The sequence below is a fragment of the Oryzias latipes genome, chromosome 22 (genome assembly GCF_002234675.1).
Source record: "Oryzias latipes chromosome 22, ASM223467v1".
NCBI lineage: Eukaryota > Metazoa > Chordata > Actinopteri > Beloniformes > Adrianichthyidae > Oryzias > Oryzias latipes.
This window is the reverse complement of record NC_019880.2, coordinates 9,081,740-9,102,474: the sequence shown is the minus strand read 5'-3', so window position 1 is coordinate 9,102,474 and position 20,735 is coordinate 9,081,740. Positions and strand designations below refer to the sequence as shown.

The window sequence follows — 20,735 nt, the reverse complement described above, 5'->3', positions numbered from 1 at the left end:
TGTGTTAACAGTGTGAAAAAAATAAATGCTTTTGTTGAAATTAATTCAGAAATGTTATGCTGATGGCTAGAACATATAGTTTAAATTTTATAAACAAAATGTAAAGCCTTGTGTTTCCAAGTGCAAGTGGTATTTAAGTTTCAAGCCATTCAAGCAAAGATACTTCATGTCGTGCAGTAGAACTACTACTAGGAGTAAAATAAAATGTAAAAAAAAAAAACGTTATTGTAAGTAGTTACTACTCCCCTGTGGTGAAATGAAGAGGAAAAAATGTTTAATTTGGCAGGTATTGTGACTTGAGGAAACTGGCGCGCGGTGACAGCCTCGCGCTCACAGCCGCGCCCACTGGAGCTACGTAAGAGAGTGGCCTGGCTCGCGCTCACCTGAAACGACTGAAGACAACAGCGGGAGGGCCAGGCGGACAGGTTGGATCCGGAAGAGAGGACAGGCAGCGTTTTCCTGTGCGGCTCAAAGACTTTCCTAGGGTTTTTTTTTACTTCAACCATTCCGCGTGCTTCTTATAAAAATACAACAACAAAGAAAAAAACACGCAGCGTATTTATGGATGTAACGCGGCGCGAGGACAACATGTCAGAGACCAAAAATAAGCTGATCGTCGTGGTGGATGTTCTTTGTGTCTTTGTAGGTGAGTGACTGCTCTTGTTCTCCATTTCCCTGTCGTTTCAATTCTGTCTTGCAATAATTTAAAATGTCAAAAACTCAAATTGCTAATTGTATAAACTGCAAGGGGGGAAAAATGATCTTTGGACCGAAGCACAAACTTGTAGGAGCGTCCCTCAGGTCAGCCAGGCCATGAAGTGAAACATTCTGAAGATCTCCAATTGCATGAGCACTTTCAGGAAATACAAAGATAGTATATAGTTAATTCTGCAGGCAACCTGGAGTGATTTTATTGATCTGTGAGGTTATTACGTGGTGCACATTATATTTCATTTTAATCCTTTTATCGAGCTGCAATTTAAAAAACGTTTTGAAAATCCACTTTTCCAAGACTAGGCATTATTTACTTGTGCATTTGGTCACAAGTGTGGGTGTGTTTTGTCATTGTGGCCTGTAAATGCAATAAGTTGCAATTTTTAAGTTAGATCTCCAGTTTAGAATTAAAATTGAGCAAAGAAATATTTATAGTTGGAAAATGAATTGTGATTCTTAGGATAAGAAGTTAAAATACATTTTAATGTAAATTTTCTGTGTTATTTTTCATATTCTTGACATTTTTTCAGGTTAAGGTTATTTGGAATAGCATCACTGTCTGTGGATCTTCATTTGTGACAGTGAAAAGACTGTTTTGGAAGCTCCTTACCTGGTAGAGGTACTGAGGGAGTCCTGGAATCATGTGTGAAGCATGTACAATCTCTTGTTGGAACTTGTTCTGCACTTTTAGTTGGAAACAAAGTCATGAACAGAGTATCTTTCCACACTTTTCATTCAAGTATCTCCTTTTTTTTGGGGGGGGGGGGGGGGGGGTATAACAATGTTGACAAACGTTGTTGCCTTTAAAGAATGAGTTTTTCAATCATGTCAAACTAATTAACATTCTGCAGATATCTGTTGTAGTTTAAACTTGACATAACCTGCAAAAACCATTAAAGCTAATGCCATTTGTCTGCATGTGGACCTGCTGGACCTTTGCAGTTGTGTTTTGGAATTGACAGGAAAAAGACTGAACTTTTGATTTGGGAGCAGTTTTAATGATGTTCTTGAGACAGAGAAGCTGCTCCTTATTGAGTTTAGAAAATTCAATTATAAAAACGTCATTTGAGCTCTATCAGAGCTGATAAGGAGTCACATGTTATCCATAAATTTGTGAAGAAACCAGTGATCATGTCAAAGTTGAGCGTTGACTATGTGTTGTCATTTTGTTTTGGGTCAGTTTGACTTGCAAACTCAAGCTTTGTTTGCGGTGTCGGCTTCTCAAAAGGCTCTTTTTGCATGCGTAAATGCCATATTTGGATAGAGGAGTTTTCTGCCAACTAGTGTGATTTCAAGTATTTAATTAAATAACAGTAGCTAATATGAGATTGATCTTTCTTTAATATAAAGCAGCTTTTTTGAAAACAAGTTTAAAATAAATAAAGGAAGAAATCAATTGCGTAAACTGTCGATTTAAAACAAATGTTTTGGATCGTCTCAGATGTCAGATAATTGGTATTTTGTTTTTGAAAGAACACACAAGTTGAATTAACATATAATTGAATTAGAATAATCAGCATCGGACCTTAAAACAAGCGGAATTTGATGCTTAAGTAAAATAGGGTAAGTGGGATTCTGGTGACCCACAAATCAAACTGACTGAATTTGTTGAGACAAAGTTTTCCCTTCAGAGTCATCGATCTGCGTGTAAAAGTAGGCCATGTCAGATTGCAAATCCATGATTACAAAAGCTGTAAGTCTCTGGAGGCGTGTGTGATTGGGTGTGATATGGCAGGAATGTGCTGAGTGTTTAAGCTGTAAGGAAAGCACTCTGATTTATTCCTCTCGTGTTTTTCCCTGCAGAACGACCTACATCCTGCTTTTTTGTCACCAACTTTAGGCTGAACCCACACAAGTGTACATTCTCAACCACTCATTCTGCGGAGCTTTTGCTGGGTTTAAATAAACACACGCAGAACAGTGCAGACATGCTTGAAATACATAATGTCCAGGTTTAGAATTGCTCAATTCCTGGTTGCCTTTGACATAAATATTCATTTCTAAAACAAAATAAATCAGTTTGTCCTGTTTTTCTAAACTTTTGACACAGTTTATTTAACAAATATAAATTTGTTCAAATTTGGGAATACCAGATAACATAAAAAGATGGTATTCAACTTTTCAGGGGAAGATATTTAACAAATGCATGTAAAAAAAAAGAGAAAAAAATCCCGAACTCCCTGCTGTTTTTTGTTTTTTAAAGGTCAAATTCCTTTTTTGCCTTTCACCTCTCCTTCAGTCTTCAGTTTTCACATGAAGCCGCAAAAACTCAGAAGTTATTCTTTTCTAGTCTTGGCCTTCTGTTTTTGTAATAATAGAGACTGGTTTTCAACAAGTTTTACGTGCTTCAGACACAATTTCTAAATCAACCACGCTGACCAATCAGCACACTGAAACTTTGCATAAGCGGAAAATGAAAAAAGGAAATGGGGTGTCGTATTTCTAGCTTTTTCATCACTATAGACAACGATATACTGCTGTAAAATAAAGAAGCCGCTTTCTAGTGAAAATAATGTTTTTTAACATGTTCTTGAGGCATTTTTCTGATCATGGAGGACATATCTTTAGAAATTTGAGCTTAAAACTGTCAGTCTTAGTTTTTCTTTATTCAAATTGATCTGAATAGGGAGCAGATGGAAAAACGTCATTTGAAAAAGGGTTTATTTGTGATGGAGAAAATGCACTGGATGAGCCACAAGCTCCTGTTGCGTTCTCTGCACACAGCTCCACAGCTCAGAGGCTAATTTCGAATAAACTACTGCAGCTTTGCAGACACTATGTCCCAGAAAACGACATAGGTTGTTTTGATTTAGACTAAAAACGGCATAATCATAACTAAAGGACCACTGGGAACGCTTTTAAAATGGTTTAAAAGATTCTTTGAGTGGGTCTTAACAGTGATCAATAACACTAGAAATGTGCAAAGTTACTCATTTATTTTTACAGATCAGCAGCAGAATTAACTTTGCTTTTAGGATTAAGTCGTACGTCATTTGTGGAAATGTGTGTAGAAGTAGAACCGTCACGTTAAGTTTTGACTTTCTACTCTAAAGAACAGCTTGACTTTGCCAAATCCTCTGCAGGCTGCAACAGCTGAGGTCATTTTATCTCATGATAACGGAGAGCTTTTCTTTCGACTAAACGATAAAAGTGCTTACTTTTGGAAACGTAAATGAAACGCCATATTACCTCACTCCAAAGTCATCTTTATTTCCAAAAACTCGAGTCTCCAGGGAGGGAAAACAGCAGTTTTAATACAAAGAACCGCTGTTCTTTGTATTATTATTATTATTATTATTATTATTTGTATATATTTCCATTCAAAACTTCTTACAACCTTCTTGCAGCAAACTTTAACTACAGTATTGAATTCTTGCATTTTGTGACATTTCATGCCTAACCGTGCACTAAAGAACCATTTTGAATGTTTTAGCCTACTTTGCTTAGCTGAAGTTGATAGGCTGTGCAAAGTTCTACCATTCGGTCACGTTCATTTCTAACTTTGACAGATATATTCATAACTAAAAGGAGGCTGGTGTTTCACATAGCCAGCTGAGCATTTTTGGACATTTGATGCTCAGTCGTATGTCTTTTTTAAGGTCAAAAACAGAGTTAAGAATTAGAGAACATAAAATGTTCCTGTATTATGTGTTAACAATAACTTATAACAGCTATTTCTAATATAAAGTGAAGTGTAAAAGAAGGGATCAGAAGGGATTTCTTTCTATCTGCTATCGAATGTGTAAAAGCACAAAAGGACACAAACATTTGCATTGGGCCAAACAAGGTGGCATCCTCTTGCTGTTAAACATTTTATTTGTTAATAACCGTCAATGACGTTTCATTCATCTTATGCCAACTGACATTTCAGTTCCAATTGCAGAAGAGAACCAAAAAACCCTAAACAACTGTCAATCAGAAAAATCAGGAAATGCTAATTTGCTGCTTTTACTTTTAGCTTCTACTGTTTTTTTCTGCTGTTGTTGCATGTTTTTTTCTTTTTTTTTTTTGATGATGAATGTCTTGTCACACCCAGCGCATCAGCCAAATGTTAATCATAGTCAGGTAATCTTCTTTTGTTCCTGGGCTCACTAGCAGCAGTAAAATGGATACATGCACGTTTACATGCTGCGCACGTTTACATTAATGTGGGGATTGTTGCTTCTCTCATTGTTCTTCCTCCTCATGGTTTTATTAAAGAGACATATTTCTATTACATTCGGGTTTGTCTCATGTAAGTTTATGTTTACATGATGAAGATCTTGTACCCAACTTTTTTTTTTTTTTTCAAACTTCATCTGAGATATTTGAATAGAATTCTTATGATAATCACACAAGCTTCTGATTTTTTTTTTCTACAAAACCAAAAACCTTTTGACATAAAGAAAACATATCTGGCTAAACAAAAACTGTAATCAAGTTTTCTACCTTTGTGCAAAGACATCAAATAAAAAAATGAATATTTCTGCAATTAAACTGCAACTCGTCAACTGTACTGCAAACTCGCATGAAAAAAAAGACCCCAGGATCTGTACTAATGTTCAATGTAATTGTATTTTGGGCAAGAATTTGCTTTTTTGGGGAATTCTATTGCATTAAATGAACAAAAATGCCCTTACAGATGATTGCTTGATGGGAAAAGTCGCCTTACAGAAATGGAGCTGCAGCCAGTTTGTCCTTCCTTTATTTTGATAAGACACTTAACAGAATGGAAACAGCCACCTCATAATTTGAATAGTTAAAAGATATTAAAAGTATGTGCAAATTTGCAATATTATTTATTGCTTAACTTTGTAAGACCCAAAAACTGTTTTTGGTGTTTTTAAACATGTACTTGTAGCATTTTTTGTACGATAGAGGACGTAATAAAATAAGTTGAGGTTAAATTTGCATTATAAAGTTGACTTTGAAAACAAAAAGTAAAAAAATTCAGTCGATTAACTCGGATTAAAGTGGTCTTAATTTCTGCACACTGCTACTGTTGGCCATACCCAAATACTGCTTTTCAAACCTTTGACTTCTGTGGCGTTCAGACTTTCACGCTCTTCCAGTTCATGCAAGAAGGCATGCAATGGGATGTTGCTTTTTTTTATTGTTTATGAATTTCAACAATAGCAATAATTGTAAGCATTGCATCATTGGTGCTTGTTTTTTAAACTGAGCATCTGCAATTGAGCTTCAGCTGAGACTAGACACAACCCGATCATAAATTCTGAATGCAGTTGGATATTGTTTTGGGGGGGGGGATAATTCAAATAGTTGTTATGAAAGAGGATTAAGTATTAATATAAGTGAATTTGATGCAAATGACAGGGGGGTACTTGGACTAAACTTGAACTTTTTCAGAAAGTCAGAAACAATTTTTGTTGAGTTGCTGCCAGCAGCTGGGATTGCTTTGTCTTTTGTGTCTGTAGAGCATACTGTGGTCAGCAGTGAACTTGGCTTAGAACAAAGAGTGGAAAGGACATCTAAAGATAACAGTTAGACCTCATGGAATATCAGACGTTTGTGAGAACGCCGTTTTGCTGTCTTCCTTTTGAAAGAAAGGCTTTTATCACTCACTGGAGCTGGATTTTCCCAGAAAAATCCCCAGCCTCACTAGAATTGATGCTCCTCTTTTTTTTTTTCTTCCTCACAGTTTTCCTGGATACAAAAGTTTTAGAGTCAATGAAATCTGACAAATGATGGCCACTCCAGACGAAGCGACCAAAATGCTTCATTACAAACTTTAACCTGAACTAAACCGTGGCAGAACTCAGGCTGTCGCCACTTGTTTTTGCCTTTTTTGAGACGTTTCATGGGAATGAAATGCAGGAAAAGGGTAAAAAAACACACAAAGTAATGAGGATTACAAAAAACTTCCCCACATAAACAAGAGGATTCCAACAAGTTAAATATTTGTTTTCTGACCATTTGACTGTGATGTGAAACACCCGTTACAAATCTCTGTTGGGACGCCCATCAGAGGCAAATGTCTCTCATTTGTCTCCTCTGATTTTGCATGTAGACTTCAGATCATTTCTACATTGCAATTGTCCATATTTGGCCATGTTCAGGGGACACTCTGTGGCCCCTCGTGTCCCATGGACACTCATCTTAGAACTGAATAACAGGAACACTTCCCCCTTCCTGCTGGGTCAGGGGTCAAGGGAAAGTTGTACTTGTGTCTGATCCCAAATTCCATCATGTTTATTTTCTCAAAGAGGAATCAGGGATGTGCTCTAGCCAGAAGAGATTAACAAAGCGAAAAACAATACTTTCCTTTCTTACTTTTTTTTTTTTTTAAATCTCTCCTGTGGATATTCTGCTTTTGTGGAGTAATGTCAGCAGAAAGTGTGTGAGAGATATGTGAAGCTGATTGCTGTAGTGTGTGGCTGTTTTGGCCTCAGCAGGAAGCAAAACTTGACATGCAAAATGTCAAAGCAGGAACACACAAAGGGCTAAAAAAGAACTTGTTTTCATCTAATCTCTTGTGCTGCGTAAAGATGTTTTATTTTCAACTATAAAAACTGCTGCCACTACCACTCCAGCTGTTAGACTAACAATGGCGAAACATTTCAATTATCGTTTTAGTTTCCAACGTCCATCTTTGAAAGAACCTCAAAATGAATGGTCACCTAAAAGGGCAAATGAATCGGGTAGTTATCCCTTTAATACCACAGCTGTGACACAGAACAACAAACGCTCTTCAAACTACCTTAACGTTTTGACCCTTAAGTCTGTTACCGTCATTTCTTTTCCCACAGATAGCTTTGCACAAAACTCTCAGTGAGTGAGGCAGCTTTCCTACACATCAGAACCAGTTGTTTTATGTTATTTGGGTAAACGGTTCACAAATGTAAATTGTTGCATATCGCCTGAAAACTGAGGTTAAAGCTGCTCTATGAACTACCGCAAATCTTTTTATCTTGGGATAAAAATGAAGAAAAGAAAAGGTTTGAACGTCAATTAGCAGAATTCCAAATCATTCTGAAGTGGAGAAAAGCAGCTTTACGTAGATATCATATCAAAAAGCGTTCCCGGAGGTCTTTTAAGTCCAATCATGTTGGTTTTAGCCTAAATCGAAAAAACTGTGTCGCTTTCTAGGACATAGTTTCTGCAGAACGGCAGGAGTTCATTAGAAGTTTTCCATTGAGATGTGGACCCGTTGTAAACCTGCCTTCATTTCCCATCATCCCTTTGACAACAATCTCTCCCGCTAGCTTACAGCCTCTCAGAACCCCAAGCAAAAATTAGCAGTGCAATATGAGCAATATTGGGGCTATCCAGCTGTAAAGTTTTGAGCCAGACGCCATATTGGATGAGCAAAACGAAGACTTTCAGAATGGAGCGGGGATTGCAATTTGGATGTGACAACTATTTTTGATTTGATTTGAAATGGTTTATTTCAAGCAATTAAGTAGAAATAATACACAACAGAAATATAAACATCAGTTATACATTCATACAGTAACTAATCAAACTTAGGATAATTAGACATATTAATAAATATTGCTTGAAAGGGAGTGGAAGGATAAGCAACTGCGTATCTATCAACTATAAGCTTTTTCAAACGACACATTTTCATCTGCTCCTGATTTATCACGATTTGATTTAAGAAATACTCAGAAAAGCTATTTTAAGCTTAATTTTCTAGCAGAACATGTTAAAAACACACTTGTCCTCGGAGTGGGTCTTTAAAGTGACCCCAAATAGTGTATTTCTACATATAGACCCGGACTCTTGCAGAGCAAGTTTCCACAAGAACTACACAATAGATCTAAAATAAAAGAAGGCAGTTCTGCTCAATTTATGAGAGTGGATTAACTTCTGCACAGTCTGTGGTGAAACCATTGCTTTTTGGTTCATCTGTGTGGTTTGAAGTTAGCTGCACATCCCCATCCACACACCTTGGCAGGCAGACAGTGGACACCCACTGGAGCCTGGGACCCAGATACGCAGTTGCTTATCTCAAAGTTAGCCTGCAGAATAAACTCTGCTCGGGTTTGACTTCAAAGCGGGGTTGAAAGATTGCTTGACCTGCTAGAATAATGAGTTTAGGGGTGTGAAGAGCAAAGGGAGGACTTCCTTCCCTAAGAATAAATTCTTCTTTATGAGGAAGTGGCTTAACCTCAAGAACTAGAAGTGACACTTCTGACAGTAAAGTATTTGATGGAAAGTCTTCCTTCAGCAGATTTTACAGTGACAAAATATTTGGCAACTGTAATGTTTTAACATTTAGTAAAAACACTGCGTGTTATGGTTGGAATGCACACATCGACGTGACCTGTTACATGATGCATTGCAGCAACTTCACTAGTGAAGGCAACGCGTTATGCTTTTTATGCTATTCCTCTTTAAACACTGTTTTTTCTTTTTACCACATTTTTTCTTTTTTGCTTTCATTTTCTATTAACTTTTGTGGGTGAAGTTTATCTTCATCCTCTTTAAAGTATCTGCAGCTGCTTTGAACTTTATTTGTGCTCTGGATTTCATGTAGGAACCATTAAGATGTGATATTTTGTCACTCAACCCATAACTGTCAAAGTGGAAGCTGCAAAAATCAGGCGTCACCTGTCACTTAAACTGGTATTTTCTAAATAATAACTGTAAATCCACCGTTTGAGCAACTTTATTAGCAGCATCCTTGCAAGATTAGACACTCGGTTGCTGTCTATTATACATTATTATTGTGGTATTTGGGAACAAATAACAATAGATCCATATTTGGAGTAGAGACTCCTGGCTTTTGTCTGTTAAATGCCGGTTTTACTTTGAAGTCGAAGGCTCTTCTTTTGTTTCCTTACTGGCTCTTTTCTGCAAAAATAAACTTTCCAAAAATGTTAGTTTTTTTGTTTACTTTGCTAGCTCGTGGGTTTCAGTTTAGTGGTCAGCGCTTTGAAGAAGCTGTGGATGAAATTTTTGACTTGATACGAGTCAAGAATAAGTCTGATGTGGTGGGGAGAATCCAGTAGTTTTTCAAAATAAAACTTCCTTCCGAATCAGATTGTTGATAAAATGTACAGTACAAATGTGTTATGTATATAAATCCACGTGGTAATTCACAGTTTTGATGCCTTCAGTGTGACTCTACAATTTTCATAGTCATGAAAATAAAGAAAACTCTTTGAATGAGAAGGTGTGTCCAAAGATCTGGTCTGTACTGTATATCATGTTTTCTTTTCTCTGCTGCCCAGTACCAACTGTCCTACTGACTAAAACCAGTCCGCTGTACAACACTATAACTGCTTTCAAAATAAAAGTGTCACATCTTTAAAATGGAGGTTGCTACAATTCAACAGATGTGGCATCCCAAATATGTTTAACTGGGTTTGTTTTGGATTCATTGGTGGATAATCTATACATAGAATATATGTTTTAATTCTCTCCGTACCACAAATTTGCTCTTCAAGCCTGAAGAATGTTGCTCATATTTGTTGAGGAAAAAGATGAATGTATTCTATAACTAAGGTTTGATCTGAACAAAGTGAAAGAGTCCTAGATCCTGATGCTGCTCTCACGTGCACAACTGACGACAATCCATATCTAGGATCAGAATGTGCTGTTTTAGACCACAAATCTTCAGTGAATAATGTACCTTCTGTAACTTCCTCAATGGTTTTACTTTCTTGATGCAGCTCTTTTACAATTTGGTTGAATCAAACCTGTTTCCAGCTGGAACATAGCATTCTTGCAGTGCTTTTGAATTAGCAGCTTTGCCCTATTTGCTTTGTTAAACCAGGGGTTGATTTATTTTGTAAAACATGACTTAAGGCAGTATTCATGCTTCTTTGTTTTTGCTCTAAATGCACAGACCAAATTAGAAAGGGTGTGCTGCTGAGTCACAGCTAATCCTTGAACAAAGTTCTCGTTTCTTTCTTTTCTTTTGAATCATTATGTCGAAATGGTTGAAAGACTCTACAGACCTACCAGGAGAAAAATAATCTGCTGGGATTAAAAACAGTGTTGTTGGAGTCCCTGTTTTACATTGTTGTAGTCTGTGTGCATTTCTAAATGCATGACGTCTTTTAATTCTTCAAGAGCGGAAAACCTTCTGTTGCTTAAATCTTCACTTTTAGGCTCATGAGTGATGCAAAACATTCGAAAAAGGAAGCACTGTCAGGGTTCAAACTTCTCCTGACATGAACGGCTGTCCACCATGCATCTCATTTCTACCGCCGTCCTGTTTGGTTCGTGACACCCAGGAAAGACCAAAAGTGTGATTGCATGAAGCAGTTCTTATTGTGCTAACCGCTGGCCAAAATCTCCTTGACAAAATAAGCTACTTAAAGCTCTTTTTTTTTTTTTTTCAGCCACGCGGTGCAGAGTTATTTTTTTATAACCGGGAAACTATTTAAGACGACATTCTGAAGCTTCTATCCCTGCATGTTGCCTTGAATGTAAAATGATGATTCCTGTTCTGTGGTGTTTGCTCAGGAAACAATAGAAAATATTCAAGTTCACTGAATCCTGAATGCATAGATAATTATTTAAAATCTGCGTGTTGGAAACCTGTTTGTCCATCGGTAAAGATGACTGAGCGTGTTGCTCAAATCCGTCCGTACAGGTTTGTGTGTTTGTTTCTCACTAGGCTTAGTTCTCCGGCCCTCTTCACTTTAGCCCCAAATCTGTTTGTTTTTTTGAGATTTTCATTGTGCATTGTTGAATTTTAAGGTGGAATTGTAGCTGGGGTCAACCTCCCACCCACGAGAGGCTAAAGGTCACCCTGATATTGTCAGATTAATTTTACTAATGACAATTTTTATAACCCAATTTTGGCTGTGGTCTTTAGTAAACATAAAAATGTTGTCTTTAGTTGCCTTCATCTTGTGTTGTATATAAATTATTCCATAGGTTTTATTACTTTTTTTTGTATCTTAAAGACCCACTCCGATCATCTTTTGAGTTGTTTTAAAAGAGCTCACAGTGGTCTTTTAATTATTGTTGTTTTATTTTGTTTTTGCCAAAATAAAAAAAATTTGTGTGAAGAAATGGGATTTTGAGCTTAATTTACTTCATATATGTCCTTTAACATCAAAAAAATCTATGCCACAAGAAAATGTTAAAACATTTTTTATCTGCGTGGAACTTTAACTCATCTGCACTTCCTAAGTCCTTTGATTCTTTAAAAACCAAGAAATGAGAACCATTTCCAAAGAAATGACAAGAATTAGAGAGGCCAAGAATCTGCCAAAACAGTACAAAATGTAGGATTCTAATCGTTTTTTTGTTGCTGAACTGTTCCTTTGTGATAACATTTCTTCTGGGGGAAGAAGCAACGTGACAGAATTTGATGGTCAAAAGTGATGATTTAGAGGTCATATCCAGAATCTCTATTGCCAGTTGGTTGTTATCAATTAAAAGCAGCACATTTTATTGTTTGCTTTTAAAAAAATATACAAGAAAACTGTAAAAATCCAAATGTTTTGTAATCGGGTTTTTTCTTTTTTGGATACTTTTCTTGGACATTCCTCCTAGTGATACTAAAGCTGGAGTGATATTTTTTTTAGCTTTTTTTTTAAACTCTGCCATCAGCCTGTAAGTCCAGATGAAACAAATGTTCCCAAATTTAGCCGTTATTTTTTTACAGGAACTCTTTTGATAAACTGATATGGTTCTTTCACATTGTTGTCAGGATTTCTTTATCAGAACCTGGTGAAACATCACACAACAGGATTTTGTTGTGGCTTATTTTTATCCTTTGAGTTTAATAAGAAATGATTCTTCATTTGTCTAAATTTCAGGCTCTTTTTTTTCCCCACCATTTTTTCTCTCATGTCTTGTGTTGACATATATGAGAGCATAATAAACATGGATATAATAATGTTCTTTTTCTGTACAAAACAAGTGAATCTTTTGGTTTCTTTACATTTCTTCTTAGCTGCGCTTCCTTCAGCCATCCTCACGCTTAATTTCAGCCCTTATCAGAGGGATATCTTCTGCAATGACCAGACCATCAAGTATCCATACAAGAAAGACACCATCTCGCATGGAACCATGGCTGCAGTCACCATCACCTGCTCCATCGTCATTGTAAGGCCTGCGCACCTGTCTGTTCAAATTCCTGTTGTTTCTAGGTGAAATTATTCTTGTCGTGTTTTTTTTCCACAGATCACAACTGGAGAAGCATTTCTGGTGTACAAGAAACGTCTGCACTCCAACACCAAATTCAACCAGTACTTGTCTACTCTCTACAAGGTGGTGGGCACCTACTTGTTTGGGGCGGCTGTCAGTCAGTCGCTGACCGACTTGGCGAAGTTTACCATCGGTCGTCCTCGCCCGAACTTCTTTTCCGTCTGCGCTCCGGTATCCTGCGAGGGACTCGTGCTGCGCAGTAACTGCACCGGCGCCGCACGGAATGTGACGGAGTCCAGGTGAGCGGCGCGGCTGTTTCGCAACCTCGTGTACAAAGAAAAAACTTTAAAGATTTTGTTTTACATTTTTGTGATAGTTTCCGCTGTGTCCAAGAGAAAGTTGCTTAAAAAATCTGTCTGTGCATTCTACAAAAGAAAATTGCAAATAACCTTAGAGATGATCACTGAGCTTCTGTGAATGTTTACAGTCTCTGTTAGGAAAAAGATTATTGGCTTTATTTTTTTATATCCGTTATGATCAAAAATTGGGAATGTGAATTTTAATAATGATTCCTAATTACCATAATTTCCAGACTATTGAGAGCACCTGATTATAAGCCGCATCCATTACATTTTTAAAGGATTAAACATTTTGTACATATATAAGCTGCATGTGCCCACATTGAAACATGTGTTGTAGAAAGAGGATGTGTACAGTAGTGGGCAAAATTGTTGGTACCCCTCAGTTAAAGAAAGAAAGTCCACAATGCTTGTTGCTTTTTATAATAATTCTGTTATTCAACAACTCAAAAGTAATGGCTGATTTTGATTATTTAATTTTCAATAAATTTAAATTTATTGAAACTTTTGAATGTTTCAAGTCATTTCAGTGAGCATTGTGGACTTTATTTCTTTAACTGAGGGGGACCAACAATTTTGTATCTTTCTTTTCTTAAAAAAATTTACCGTAATTAAAAACCTGGGGGACTTCAGGCACAAATTCATGCTACAAAAAATATGGTGGTGGAGTTGTGATGGTTAGGGCTTGTTTAGCAGCAGATGGACAATTTCATCAACCTGAAAACAAGAATTCTTTTAGACACAGACTTAACTAGGCCTTCACAATAAATCGCAATATCAAGCTGTGCAATATGTATATCACAAAAGACATTAAAAATTGCAATAAATGGTTAGCTTAAATGTGCCAAAACAGCACTATGGTCCCCGCTTATGGAACAGTCTGCCAGAGGGCCTGAGAGCCGCAGAGAGCGTTGATACTTTTAAGAAAAGGCTCAAGACCCATCTTTTTAACCTGGCTTTTAGCGAATTTTTATTTATTATTTATTTATTTTACTACTTTTATTTATTTATTCAGTTATTTATCTATATGTATTTTCTATTTTTATTTTATTTCTTTATCCATTTTATCTTGTTTTATGAACTTGAACCTGATTTTTAACGTGTTATTTTAATTTACCTTATTTCAATGTTTTATCGTTTTTATCAATATGTTTACTTTTTGATTCTCAATTTTTATTCTCATTTTTATTTCCGGTGCTTCCTCAGCTGGAACCTCTCCCTCTGGGACGGCTGCTGTTCAGCCGCTGCGGCTCTGGGTGGGAACCTGCATCACCGCTTAGCTGTGGTGGAGCGGTCCCCGCCTGTGATGTTGCATTTGGCTGTCTATGCGGCTGTTCACGGAGGGGGAGGTTCCAATTACTAGCGTTTCCCGCATCATGTTTTTGTGCTCAGCATATGTTTTACAGCCTATTTTTCATTGTCATTTTCCATCAGTTAGAGAGTGGGAGGTGTGAAAGGCGTGGGGGGCTAGGTACGGGGAGGGGGGCCCTATTATTTATTTATTTATTTATTAATGCTTGCTTGTTTTTATATTTTGTTGTTTTAATGTAAAGCACTTTGTGTTATATTTTTATATGAAAAGTGCTTTATAAATAAAGTTTGATTTGATTTTGATTTGAAAACAGTTTTATGGTGGCTTGATATATTTAATGAATCAAATAAATCCCTTTATGCATTTGACCAATCAGATGGAGCCCTTTCATGTTCGATTCTCGCCTCCTATATAGACAAGGGTCATGTTTAAGTTATGTTGACTTTTATTTAAACGGAATTGTTGAAGTGAAATGGAAATGATGTTTTTGGTTGTTTTGCTATTGCTATGTATCACAAGTTTTAACGTCATCGCAATATTGATCACTAATATCGCATATCACGAGTTTTCCCTCATATCGTGCAGCATTAGACTTTACCTTGCATTTATTTTTGACATAATTGGAATTATAATGTCTAATGTTCCAATAAGATTCTGAAAAGTGAAAAGAAAGACAGAAATGTTTGGTTAATGGGACAGGACTTTACTCCACCCCACCTAGTAATGTCCTGAAAGTAGCAGCTGAGTGGTTTTATCAGCCAATTCAAAATAAATAGGAACAACTTTTTAGTTATGAACAAAGGTAAACTGTAATAGATTCAGCGCAACAGACATAAAGTAAAGAAATTTTGAATAAAAGCCCAATTTTTGAGGCAATAACCACCAAAAAGGGTTTTGTAACCAGACTGTAAAGAAGTTTTTTTGTTTTTTGTTTTTTTTTACATGGAAGTTAATGGAGAATTGAGGAACATGTGGCCATCTTTAGGAACTACATTTGATAATATCTGTTTGGCTTTAAATCCGGGAACAGAAGGTGTGTGCTACATGATCTGTGGTGAAGTTTCCTGTGTGGTGATTCCTCTGCGGCTGCACAGAAAAGCCTTTAAAAGAACTAAATCAGGTGCATTAAAGTACATTTAGGAAGAAGTACTACATTTAAATCTTATATTCAGACATTTTAAAGTAACAAAAAAATTATACTTTATTGGCCAGAATTAGATATGATTCAAAACCATGCAACTATTAAGCTAAATTTAATCAAATCTTTAAAAAAAAAAAAAAGTCAATAATTGACCTCCATTGTATAAATTGTTGTTTCCTTTTCCCCCTCATCAGGCTTTCTTTTTACTCTGGTCACTCCTCGTTCGGGATGTACTGCATGGTCTTTCTCTCGGTGAGTGTGCCGTCTCCATTTCCACTGTGTGTCAAAAAAATGACTGTTTGCTCAGAAACGTGTACAAAACAGAAAAAAACAGACAAAGCTTTAGCTCCAAAAACACCATTGTTGTAATTCTACACATTGGACAATAGCCGGAAAGTGATAAACTTGCTTTGGAAGTCGATTTTCTGGATCATTTTTCAAAGTTATATCATTACAGCATGCATCTGATTTGGGCTTATTTATCCATTTATTAATTGTAATTTGAATGCTAATTAATAAATGGTTTTTTTTCTTATTTTGTGCAAGATGACTGATTTCAAATCTCTTTTTCTTTTGCGCGAGCAGCTTTATGTTCAGGCCAGGATGCAGGGGAAGTGGACCAGATTAGCGCGACCCACCATCCAGTTCTTCCTGGTGGCGTTTGCTGTGTACGTGGGTTACACGCGCGTTTCCGACTACAAACACCACTGGAGTGACGTGCTGGTGGGGCTGCTGCAGGGGGCTCTCATTGCTGTGCTCACTGTGAGTTCCCCCCTCACTGTTTGATTCAACATTGCTTCTTTGTGAGAGATGGTTTTTTTTTGTTTTTGCCCTTTTTTCTAAAAGGATTATAGAAATTTAAAATCACACTAAACTAAACTAAAACAAAACGATTGCAAACCATTTTTTTTTTAAATTAATGAATGACTGAATGTAAACAGCCCATGGGCACGTCTGCACGGTCACGTGTGCAGTAGGTTAAGTTAGGACAGATGTTTCATCTCAGTTCACGCATTGATACTTTTAGCAAACCTAACAGCTACTGAACTTAATCAAAGTCTTTTGTCTTTTTTAGCTTTCAGCTGACTAAGAAGTTTCAGGCTTTTTTAAGCAGTCGAGACATTTGCACATCCTCTGTTTTTTCCTCGCCACAAGTGTGTGCTCAGTGTGTGTTGAGAATCGAAAGAATCGCTTGTTTCATATCCTCTTTAGTAGCAAAGCCGAGGCTGCTTGGCAGGAATGGATTCAGACTTTGAAACATGTCTTTCATTGATTTCTCTTTAATATTTGTCCTTTTAAGTATATTTGTCATCTTTGAGGTTATTTTGTGTAAAGTCCCACTCCGATCATATTTTGACCTAGTTTTAAAGCGTTCCCAGTGTTCTTTTAATTATGATTATGTTGTTTTAGAAACATGTCCTTTTCTAGGACGTAGTTTCTATAGAGCGGCAGTAGTTCATCAGAAAATCACCTTAGAGGTGTGGGCCGGACTGGTGGCACGGAGTAAGCCCGCCCTCATTTCCCATCATCCCATTGTTTCCATTCCCCCAATGCTAGCTTAGAACCCGGTGCAACAAAAATAGCTAGCTAAATTGCAGCTATCCAGTCGTACAGTTAAGAGTCATATGTCAACTCAGACGAGGACAATGAAGCCCTACATGGATCTATTTGTCTGCAAATGGATGCATCCATCAGAATGGAGCAGAGCAGGGAGCTTGTGGCCCGCCAACGTCACAGCTACAAGCTTTTTTTTAGCAGGATTTAATTTCACAACAAATTGAATGAAGAAATCCTCCAACACAATTTTAAGCTTAATTTTCTTTGTAAATATCCTCCATTGTGGGAAAAATGCCACAAAAATCTGTTAAAAACACAATTTTTATTGGAGTCACACATGGAGGCCATGTGTGACGTCGATCTGCTCATGTTTGTGCGATTTCTGTCCTGAGGTTAAACCAGATCTTTCTGAGAGTCTTGTTTGGTCTGAATTTCAACAGGATGTTGTGTTTGGAGATTTCTCTTTAAAAATCCCATGTACCATAAGCTTTTTGTCCTTTTCAATTCAATGTTATTTAAATAGCCCAATATTTACAACAATAGTGATCTCACTGGGCTTCATGCCAGTGATTGTGTAATAAACATGAATCATAAAGAACATAAAGTCATAGAATTTAATAGCTGATTGCTAAACTAAATTTAACAGACTGAACTAAACTGGGCATCCCTGCCCTTAGACCCTCCTTTTCACTCCAAATAAAGCTAAAGTTCATTTTACAATTACAACAACTGTGGCGAAAGTTTCTTTCATGCAGCTAAATTTGTTGCTAACCCTGATGTAATGTTTGCTTTTCGCCCCTATGAGACGCGAGTTTGGAGGCCAGGGATGAATGTTCCATCATCACGTCAGCTTTTAGTGCTGCAAAGCTCAACAATAACCTGAAATTGTCACGCATACTAATCTGTCAGATTAGTACAATATATATATTCATTTTTCCTCCATAAATCACCTAGAAATAAGATTCCCCAGATTATTGTTATCTAAAGAGATGACATTCCTGTCCTTTGTTTTTTTTTCTCCTCAGGTTCGATACGTGTCTGATTTCTTTAAGCAGCGACCTCCTCTGGTTAGGACGACAAACGGGACAGAGGAGGAGCAGCTGGAACACAAACCCGGAACGCAGCCTGTGGAGCACGGCAACCACCGCAACTGCCCTGGACCTGTATGAGTCGCCCCCCAGCTCCAATAGCATCTCCGTTACCAAAAGACCTGGAAGTAGAAAACATTCAGCCAACAGTTTTATAGCCACCAGAACTTGTTGGAACACAAGCTCCATTTCTATATTTCCATTTTGTGTATGTATGTGTGTTTGTGTGAGAGAGTGTGTCTGGGCATGTACAAATGTATTGCAAACATGCATCTGTGTGTGGTTTTGAACAATAGTCAATAACTATGTATATATTTTTGTTTTGTGTGCGTGTTGTTTTTTTTTTTTTAACAACTCCTCTTTGACAAGTAGAAAGGTTCAAATCTGTGCAGAGGAGTTTGCCAGAGGGATGCGTTCCTTTTCAGAAAAGAAGTTTCTGTGGCTGAGCGAAGGAAAAAAAAAAAAACGTTTTCCACTTTGGTTCAGTCAGACGAAACTCTCTGCACCCCTCTGTCCCCGAAGCTTTAGTCTTTCTCTGCACGACAGCTTTCACTGTCACATACTGGGGCGATAATGTACAAAGATAACATTTTTATCCTGTTTATAACTGCTGTATCTAATAAATTTTGTAGTATTTTTAACCTGTAAGCAGTCAGGAGTGGCAGTTTTATAACCAATAAATAAAAATGATCTTATGTCACAAGTTATTTTATTTGCACCTTAACGACATGATTCAAATAAATGATTATGTTCTACATTTTAGGTTGAATTGTGTCTCCTGGGTTATGTTAACCATTAAAAGTATAAATAAATAAAAAGGTAATTATTTTTCAGAACAAATTCTTATTTTTGTGGTCCTAATTGTATCACAAACACAGTTTTAAAGGGGAATTTCATCCCTTTGAATCCAACTGGAAACATTTTTGCCTTTTAATTTTGTTATTCGCCGAGATATGAAAGATAACTTTGTCTTTAAAGGGTCTATATCATGCTAAATCCATTTTTTGACATTTTAAGTGTGTTACAGTGTTCATTCCTTACAAAAAGAAACCCCAAAGTGGTATTTTGATCCGTTTACACATTGCTGAGTATTCCTCTAAAAAGCTGCAGCCCCTCCCAAGGAGGAACAGCCCCTTCCAGGAAGAGTCTGTGCTGCAAGCACCGCCCCCAGACTAACACACACACTCACTTTCTCTGCAGAGCCAGTGGTAATTGGCTAAAGTGCTTTTATTTTATATGCATATCCATATTTAAAAAAGTTTGGATGTTGTTTGTTTTCTCTGGCGAAACGCAAACACGCCGCTGAGGACGGCTCCAGGTTGACGTCATGAAATGGGCGGCACCCACAAGCAGGAAAAGGCGGAGCCTTACAGAGTTGTCTTACCTCCGGGTTGGAAATTAACAAAACAAAAATCAATATTTAATTTTTTTTAATCGTTCTTTTGTGTGCCAAAGATAATAAATTATCATATACATGGATATTGTTTGGCATAAAAGGCTAAAGGAAGCATGGTACAGGCCCTTTAATAATTTATCATTTGATTCCCTAAACCCTAATTAACTCTCAACCAATTTTGATTTTAAGATTTCTTAAAGCAAGATTTTTTTGAGCAAATACAAATATTTTGAATTATACATATGATTTAATATTATCTAAAGGTATTACCGCTGCTGCATTCAAATTTGTTGACAGCTATTGAGATTTATCTCCTCAATAGAGATGATCATGAAAAACCTTTTTTAGAATAATTATTAATGCAGCATATGAAACCCTTGTGCTATCCTAGGCACTTTAACATTGGGAGTTGGGTCATCTAGACCCACTAGACAGTGCGTTGAACATTTTTTCTTCAATGATTTGTGATCTTCACTGGTGTCCATGGATTACATGAAATCTTTCCACCTTTGTAAGGGTGGGGTCATCTAAGATAGCACAAGGGTTAAATTTAAGTGAGGAAGGTGAAACTGTAAACATACACAAATGGTTACTAATTAGTTAGCCAAGTATTTTAAAGTTCTAGCCCCATTCAAAAATATATTTTTGTGGTGTGTTTTTTTTCTTCATAAAATTACCTCAATTTTTTAACTATCACCTAAATATCTTTGTTCCTTGGGTGGATTTTTACTGCGTCTTCTTTTTTCTTCTCCTCCTCTCAAAGAAAACTTTTCTCAAACTTAATTTTTTTAAACTTCTGACCTGATAAAGATTTTCACCTCCTGCTCACTGGTGGCTGAGCCTAATGAGTTAGTAGAAAAACTATTTCATTCTCTCGCTCATCTACTCTTGTCATAAAAACTGTACCTACCCTGTAGGAAAATTTAGATTGCAATCATATAATATGCACTAAACAATCAGAATTTCTCTTAAGTAAAAAAAAGTTGATTTTGATGTTTTAGATTCAAATTTTGTAATGATACAAAATTGGTATTGAGGGATGTTTATACCCCAACTGGTAGATCTTAACCCTTGTGCTGTTTTAGATGACCCCACCCTTACTTTGACGTGTTCT

The 20,735-nt window shown here is 36.8% G+C and overlaps 1 protein-coding gene across 1 annotated transcript; it reads left to right on the top strand.

Moving 5' to 3' along the window:
- Positions 1-369: 369 nt before the first annotated feature.
- plpp2 (phospholipid phosphatase 2) lies at positions 370-18,987 on the top strand. Its single transcript, XM_023951804.1, has 6 exons — positions 370-646; positions 12,575-12,726; positions 12,805-13,067; positions 15,775-15,832; positions 16,166-16,342; positions 18,163-18,987. Exons 1-6 carry the CDS (start codon positions 562-564, stop codon positions 18,304-18,306), a joined length of 879 nt encoding a protein of 292 aa, XP_023807572.1. The 5' UTR covers positions 370-561; the 3' UTR covers positions 18,307-18,987.
- The last annotated feature ends 1,748 nt before the right edge of the window (positions 18,988-20,735 follow it).